An 8,908-nucleotide genomic window follows, 5' to 3' on the forward strand; every position below is an offset into this window, starting at 1 on the left:
CAGGTTGGTTTTGAAAAATGTGTACATCATAGATACAAGATGAGATTTTGATGAGATTTTCTGAGCGGAACCGGGCTGTGTTTTGTATTCAGAGGCTATAGATGACCCTTCCTTGACTGTTAGTCCTGCGAAGTGTGAAGATGCTTGTCAAGAGATGGATTCTGAGATCTGTGATGTTACAGAACAACAGCATGTAACGCTCATCACACAAGATGGAGCAGCACAGGTTTGATATTTTACATGGGAAAACAAATTGTTTTCAGTCAGGAATTTCAAGTCAATTTCACAAACACTTACAAAGAAATGGCAAATAACACACTGAATTAATGTGAAATTTTGCAGTAGAAATACTTAAATAGTATTTTCCAATAATATTACTGCTTTTGCTGTATTTTGGATCAAATAAACACAGGTATAATTTGGAAAATCTAGTATTCACTTGTACATGCTTCAGTTATCTTTGTTTTTACAAATTTGAAAAAATAAAAGTTACAGTGTAGTTAAAGCTTAAACCATTTTAATACTTAATATAAACGTTAACTGAAATAAAATGATATGTTTAAGCCTTTTTATATCTTATTGAAATTATTTCCCAAGGCAATATTTTTAATAATACATACAAATTAATAATAAGCTATATAGTTGTTTTAAATAATAATAAGTTATAATAAAAGCAACAAAAACACATCTAATTGACTAAAAATGTAACTAAAATGAAAGTGAGAAAATTAATGGAAAAATAAATTGTTTTCACTCAGGAATTTCAAGTAAATTTCACAAACACAAAGAAATGGCAAATAACACATTGAATTAAACATTAAATTTTGAAGTAGAAAAACTGAAATACACTGAAAAATTGGTGTTGAAACAATTTGCAATCAGAAACTGAGTGACACATTGAATTAAAAAAGACATTTTGCAGTAGATATACTTAAATAGTATTTTCCAATAATATTACTGCTTTTGCTGTATTTTGGATCAAATAAACGCAGGTATGTTTGCTTCATTGACAAATTTGAAAAATCTAGTATTCACTTGTACATGCTTCAGTTATCTTTGTTTTTACAAATTTGAAAAAAAAAAAAAAAAGTTACAGTGTAGTTAAAGCTTAAACCATTTTAATACTTAATATAAACGTTAACTGAAATAAAATGAGATGTTTAAGCCTTTTTATATCTTATTGAAATTATTTCCCAAGGCAATATTTTTAATAATACATACAAATGAATAATAAGCTATATAGGTGTTTTAAATAATAATAAGTAATAATAAAAGCAACAAAAACACATCTAATTGACTAAAAATGTAACTAAAATTAATGGAAAAATGTATTGTTTTCACTCAGGAATTTCAAGTAAATTTCACAAACACTTACAAAGAAATGGCAAATAACACACTGAATTAAACATGAAATCTTGAAGTAGAAAAACTAAATACACTGAAAAATTGGTCTAGAAACAATTTGAAATCAGAAACTGAAACAGCAAGTGACACATTGAATTAAAAAAGACATTTTGCAGTAGACATACTTAAATAGTATTTTCCAATAATATTACTGCTTTTGCTGTATTTTGGATCAAATAAACACAGGTATGTTTGCTTCATTGACAAATTTGAAAAATCTAGTATTCACTTGTACATGCTTCAGTTATCTTTGTTTTTACAAATTTGAAAAAAAAAAAAAAGTTACAGTGTAGTTAAAGCTTAAACCATTTTAATACTTAATATAAACGTTAACTGAAATAAAATGAGATGTTTAAGCCTTTTTATATCTTATTGAAATTTTTTCCCAAGGCAATATTTTTAATAATACATACAAATTAATAATAAGCTATATAGGTGTTTTAAATAATAATAATAATAAGTAATAAAAAAACATCTAATTGACTAAAAATGTAACTAAGATGAAAGTGAGAAAATTAATGGAAAAATGTATTGTTTTCAGTCAGGAATTTCAAGTAAATTTCACAAACACTTACAAAGAAATGGCAAATAACACATTGAATTAAACATGAAATTTTGAAGTAGAAAAACTGAAATACACTGAAAAATTGGTGTTGAAACAATTTGCAATCAGAAACTGAGTGACGCATTGAATTAAAGACATTTTGCTGTAGACATACTTAAATAGTATTTTCCAATAATATTACTGCCTTTGCTGTATTTTGGATCAAATAAATGCAGGTATGTTTGCTTCATTGACACATTTGACTAAAAAACTATAAAGGTGTTTTAAATAATAATAAGTAATAATAACTAATTAAAGCAACAAAACACAGCAAATTGAGTAAAAATGTAACTAAAATGAAAATGAGAAAATATTAAAATATTATTAAAATAGTATATCAATTATACTAAAATAACTGGTTTGCATGCAAAATTTGTGAGAAGACTGCATATTTTTATTACATTTTTTTAAGTGTCATAAGTTTATGTATGCTGTCATAGACTTCTGCTGCAAATCCGGAAGCTAATCATAATTCATGTGCTGTATGGGACAATCTGTGAATTTGTTTTTTGGCAGACTATTGGAAATTTAATCACAATGGTAACACAAGATGGCAGTATGATCACCATTCCACCCACTGAGTCTTTGCTATCATCAGCGGAGGCTCATTCAGTGACTGTGGTCTCAGAGGACGGGACTGAAAGACAGGTGTGTAGGATTTTGGCTATTTTGAATTTGAGCAGACAAGTATGTTTATCTTTGTGATTTTTATTTTCAGCAAATAAATCAAACTTTCTCTTCTTAATTATCACAAGACTATATTCTGCCTACTGCTGATTTGTGTGCATATAATGACATATGTTTGTCGGCCAGCTCTGAAGTTTGCACCACCTTGGTTCCCTCGACAAAAACCCAATAGGATTTTGCCACTGGCTTATGGATTATTGCAGAAACTTTGTTTCTTACATGTTTTGTCCATCATGATAATCGTCACAAATGAATACAGCAGAAGCCTAATACAATTGCCAGATTTAAAAAGCTAAATGTAGGCTATGAATAAACTACACCAAGGTTGCATGACTTCAACATCACCTTCACTAATTTTCTGACACCTCTTTCAGCCATTATTTAATCAAAAGGGGGTGTTACTGATGTATTCTATGTCATAGGATAAAATGTGATAACAGATAATGTTATTTCAGGCATTAAACCCAAACCCAGTTGTAAACTGCTAACACATTTGTGGGGTTTAGCCTACAAAAAAAAGCATCAGGTCTACAGCAGTTTATAAACTGGTCACATAAACTGTATTTATATTTTTTATTTCTGTTTTCTCCAGATGACTACTCTGATTCCAGAACTATCTTCCAGGAGCCTACAGGATGAGTTATCAGCACATCCGATTACACTTCTGGCTACTTCTAATGGCACACAGATTGCTGTTCAGGTATAGTTCACTTAGGCTGGAATAAATATTTTTGACCCGATTTTTGCCTAGATTTGCCATCTATAAGAATTCAGCACTAAATGTAGGTCTTTGGGAACCTTTCGCTTTAATTTCTTGCAAAAAAGAGTACTGTAGTAATTACAAATTCTGTTAGTTAATACCAAAGCTCTCTCTGGTTTATTGTAGATAATTAGACCGTTATACTGCCTTAAAGGAACACTCCACTTTTTTTTTGAAATAGGCTCATTCTCCAACTCCCCCCGAGTTAATAAGTTGATTTTTACCGTTTTGAAATCCATTCAGCCGTTCTCCTGTTCTGGCGATATCACTTTTAGCATAGCTTAGCATAGATCATTGAATCCTATTAGACCAATAGCATCGCGTTCAAAAATTACCAACGAGTTTCGATATTTGTTGTATTTAAAACTTGACTCTTCTGTAGTTATATCGTGTACTAAGACCGGTGGAAATGCAAAGCTGCGAGTTTCTAGGCTGATAAGATTAGGAGCTACACTTCTATTCCGGCGTAATAGTCAAGGAAGTTTGCTGCCGTAATATGCCTGAAGCAGGCGGAGTATTATCAGAAATGAGTTCCCAGCTAGTTTAGCATTTGCACATGTGCTGCGTGGTATTACTGCTCCTGCTTCAGCCATATTACGGCAGCAAACTTCCTCGACTATTACGCCGGAATGGAATTGTAGTTCCTAATCTTATCAGCCTAGAAAATTGTAGCTTTGCATTTCCGCCGGTCTTAGTACACGATATAACTACAGAAGAGTCAAATTTTAAATACAACAAATATGGAAACTCGTTGATCATTTTTGAACGTGATGCTATTGGTCTAATAGGATTCAATGATCTATGCTAAGCTATGCTAAAAGTGATATCGTCAGAACAGGAGAACGGCTGAATGGATTTCAAAACAGTAAAACTCAACTTATTAACTCGGGGGGAGTTGGAGAATGAGCCGATTTCCAAAAAAAGTGGAGTGTTCCTTTAAAGGCCGTTTACACAGAACGTATGTTTGCGTCTAAAAAAACCCAAGACACAGCGGTCAGGAATGGTTTTAAAAACTGCACTGCAGAATGCTTGTAACCGAATGGCCGGACCAGGGATTGTCGGTGGGGGGAGTGATTTGATCAGCACTCTTTTCCATCCTCAATACCACGACTAATGTGAGACCCTTGAGCAAGGCCCCAAACACATCCTTTCCTTTCCTTTCCTTTCCTTTCCTTTCCTTTCCTTTCCATATGTAAACAATAGCCTGCCACGTTTGCCTAACCTCTGGGGTCTTCTAATTGTCCCACAGTTTTGGATCTGACATTGCCAAAGATATGAGCGTGATCGTCATACATGTCCGTCTAGCACGTTTACATGAAAAAAAAAAATATAGAAAAGTAGTGCATAAGGCTATCACGATATCAGATTTTTCTCTACATGATTATCATGGCCTCAAAAAATCACAAACCATGCATCTTGACATCCTAAAAAATCTTGAAAGACAAAAGAAATAAAATAAATAATTCAGATCAATCTTATTTATTCTTTTTTTTTTGACCAGTGATTCACATAGTTGCACATAAAAAGAACAATTACACTAAAGAAGAGACTAAAACGCTACCCATTTTTAGTTTAGCACAGTGTCAAAGTAAGACAGTATATGAGAACTACTATTTACCACATATTTTTACTCCATACTTGTGTTATAGCATTGATGTAGTGTTTGAAATAACTTCCTTCTGTGAACTGATTCTTGTTTTATAGTATTCTATACAGTGATAAAGGCTATGCCGATTAGCATTGCAATATAAATATACATTATCCATTTGAAAATACCTGAGATGTCTTGTAGCACACAGATAAAAATTTACATTGTTGCAGGCGTGTGCTGATTCTCATCTTATTTCAACATACAAACATTTGTTTCTGCATTTTATTCGGTTACAGTGACAGCTGGATGTCTTTGCTTCTGGACAGTCAATTGTTTTATTACTTCTGTAAACTTTCTGTAGGAGGGCACCCTTTAGTTTAGAGTATGAACGAAACACATGAGAGTTTAAAGGAGAAGTTCACTTTCAGAACAAAAATTTACAGATAATATACTCACCCTCTTGTCATTCAAGATGTTCATGTCTTTCTCTCTTTAGTTGTAAAGAAATTGTTTTTTGAGGAAAACATTTCAGGATTTCTCTCCATATAGTGGACTTCTATGGTGCCCCCGAGTTTGAACTTCCAAAATGCAGTTTAAATGCAGCTTCAAAGGACTTTGAACGATCCCGCTCGAGAAAAAAGGGTCTTATCTAGTGAAACCATTGGTAATTTAGAAAATAAAGTGACAATTTATATATTTTTTAACCTCAAATGCTCGTCTTGTCTAGCTCTGTGCAAACTCTGTGTATTCCAGTTCATGACAGTAAGGGTATGTCGAAAAACTCATTTTCTCCTCCTACTTCAAAATCGTCCTACTTTGCTGTTTTATCCTTTTTTTTGTAGAGGGTGTTTGATCTTCTTTGCACGTTCACTGGGCCAGTACTTCTGCAGCGATGTAGGACTATTTTGTAGTTGGAGGATAAAATGAGATGGGAATTTTTTGACATACCCTAACTGTCATGAAGCGGAATACACAGAGCTAGACAAGATGAGCATTTGAGGTTGAAAAGTAGACCCTTCTTCCTCAGCTGGGATCGTTCAAAACCCTTTGAAGCTGCATTCAAACTGCATTTTGGAAGTTCAAACTTGGGGGCACCATAGAAGTCCACTATATAGAGAAAATCCTTTCTTTATGACTGAAGAAAGAAAGGCCCAGTAAGTAAAATACTCTGTAAATTTTTGTTCTGGAAGTAAACTTCTCAAACTCACACAGAAACAGGTGCCTCAGTGCTAGGAGATGCATGACAAATAAAAACAATATGTTTTAAAGTTGGCTCAAAATATCAAACATATGTGACCCTGGACCACAAAACCAGTCATAAGGTTAAATTTGTCAAAACTGAGATTTATACATCATATGAAAGCTCAATAAATAAGCTTTCTATTGATGTATGGTTTGTTAGGATAGGACAATATTTGGCCGAGATACATCTATTTGAAATCGGAAATCTGAGGATGCAAAAAAATCAAAAAGACTGAGAAAATCACCTTGAAAGTTGTCCAAATTAGGTTCTTAACAATGCATATTACAAATCAAAAATTACATTTTGATATGTTTATAGTAGGAATTTTACAAAAAATCTTCATGGAACATGAACTTTACTTAATTTCTTAATGATTTTTGGCATAAAAGAAAAATCTAAAATTTTGACCCATGCAATGTATTTTTGGCTATTGCTACAAATATACCCCAGCGACTTAACACTGGTTTTGTGGTCCAGGGTCACATATTTGATATCCTCTGACTAGATAGAATCATAGTCTGAGGCTAAAAAACAGATCAGTGCCCAAACTGCCCATCACACACTACACAAATTTCTGTGAAATGTGTCAACTCATTCAGTGGCAAAAATCTGTGCAAATGTCATGTAGTTTATTCTATATTATATATAATTAATCTTTACTTGTCTAGCTAGGCAAAAATTTATATTATTGAACATAGATGTTGTGTTCTCTCTTACAGCTCAATGAACAGACTTCACTGGAAGAGGCTTTGAGAATAGCATCGTCATTTCAGGGAAATGAAACGACAGAACTGAGTAATTAACTATCTTGGCCTTCAGATTGGACTCGGTATTCAGTATGACAAGTAATATAACATGAACTTTTGTAATTGCCCTTTGGCCACAAATGTACAGAGGTTAAGCTGTGCACTATGATAGCGTTTCTAACAGATTTTGTTCACAACGATATAGATCTCTAAAAGGCAGAAACCTCTTTGCATTTTTTAAATAAAAAGAGATGAACGGGATGCTTAGTGTGTCGTGATGCTTTCCCAATGTTCTCGCTTGCTTTGAAGCACAAGAAGCTCAGGTCAAAGTCAGACCAAATACTGCTGACATTGAAGCAACATGCCAAATAATACATATTTAGTTAAAATTTTATTTTAAATTATGCTGATAATATGATTGTATTTTCACTAGTGGTCTTAGATGTTTGGATATGTATAGGCTAGATTAAAAAAAAAATAGTTAAAACAGCAGTCAAGTTGGGAAATAGCAATATGCGTGCATTGTTTATTGTGAGGAACTGTCATTTTTATAATGTCAAGTTGTAAGAGATCGAATGACAAAAAAAAGATTACATTCAATAAAAAGCTTTTATTTACTATACTATTTATTTGCAGCTATTATTCACAAATCGGCTCATAAAGAAATGGTCTGCATCGTTGAAATTATATTGTACTCAGTACTGCCCCAGAATATGATAAGGAAATAGCTGAAGCACAATGCAGTCTGTAGAACTTGTTTGTAAGCTTGACTTCAGGCCAAAAGACTGCCAGAAGATTGTTAGTACTTGATATCATTTGTGGTTAACGTTTTAACTTCCTCCTCGTACTCCTCTGACTTCATACCGACGGTTGTTTTTTCTGGGCCATTTACCAGACCTGTTTTTCAGGACTAAGGAAATCTACCAAAGTAGAAGTAGTAGTATTTCCCTAGCATGCAGTGTAGTTACCTTTTAAATGCAGTGCAAAAAATACAGGAAATATTTTTAAAATGTGTTCAATGCCTGCTACAATTACACATGGCCTGATAGATGCCATCTGACATGTTTTTCAACATTCATTTCTATTTATAGATTAAGAGTGTTATTATTTTAACAAAGACTTATAGATGCGTAATGTTTCATAATGTGGCCAAAGAGTTACACTGTATATGCAGACCATTCATGTCAGTTTTAACAAACCTCTTGTTTGGTTGAATGTTGTTTTAGGGAACACAATTTAATTATTGAATTTAAATGAACATATATTGATATATCATGTGGTGTGACATATTGCATGTTATAAAACAGCATTTTATTGATTGTTTTATAATTAGTGAAAACTAAATAGAAAAAACTGTATTTTTACACTACATTTTAACCTAAAATCGTGTGTATTATCTGTAAAAGGTCATTTAGGTCACTAAAACCTGCAGAATTTAGAACCTTAGAATCCACATTTTGTTTTTGTTAGTAAGATGCCACAATTTTTTCATGCACCTGTCAAGTTTGAGATTTTGGCCTTTTGGTTTTTTCAAGACTAGTGACAAGAAAACACCCTAAAGGCACTGTTAAGTCTTTCTTTTATAGCACTTTATCTATTTTTGTCAATAGATTTCAATTACAATCCATTTTTAAAGGCCGATTTTTTTTTTCTCAAAATGAGTTATTTCTCCTACACTAAAAATTTCCACTTCAGTAGCACTAACACACACCACTTTACATTTTTATTCCTGCCTATATCCTGAATGTTTTTACAGAGGGATTTGTTCATATATAATTTGCTTGATACATTTTATTCCCCCAAAAATGGTTAAAATATATTGTTTTCTGTCTATTCTAAGTTTATTCTGAATTATGGAGTGACAAAATGAAAT

The 8,908-nt window shown here is 32.6% G+C and overlaps 1 protein-coding gene across 1 annotated transcript in view; it reads left to right on the plus strand.

Annotated features, from left to right (window-relative positions):
* Nucleotides 1–7,657, plus strand: part of znf143a (zinc finger protein 143a) — a 29,202-nt gene extending 21,545 nt beyond the window's left edge. The window contains exons 13-16 of the mRNA XM_073836833.1: nt 93–226; nt 2,525–2,656; nt 3,288–3,395; nt 7,009–7,657. Coding sequence (XP_073692934.1) covers nt 93–226; nt 2,525–2,656; nt 3,288–3,395; nt 7,009–7,092 — 458 coding nt within the window. The 3' untranslated portion in view covers nt 7,093–7,657. The remainder of the gene's footprint in view (nt 1–92; nt 227–2,524; nt 2,657–3,287; nt 3,396–7,008) is intronic.
* The last annotated feature ends 1,251 nt before the right edge of the window (nt 7,658–8,908 follow it).

Source organism: Garra rufa, chromosome 3 (genome assembly GCF_049309525.1).
Source record: "Garra rufa chromosome 3, GarRuf1.0, whole genome shotgun sequence".
In the NCBI taxonomy this organism is placed as follows: Eukaryota; Metazoa; Chordata; class Actinopteri; order Cypriniformes; family Cyprinidae; genus Garra; species Garra rufa.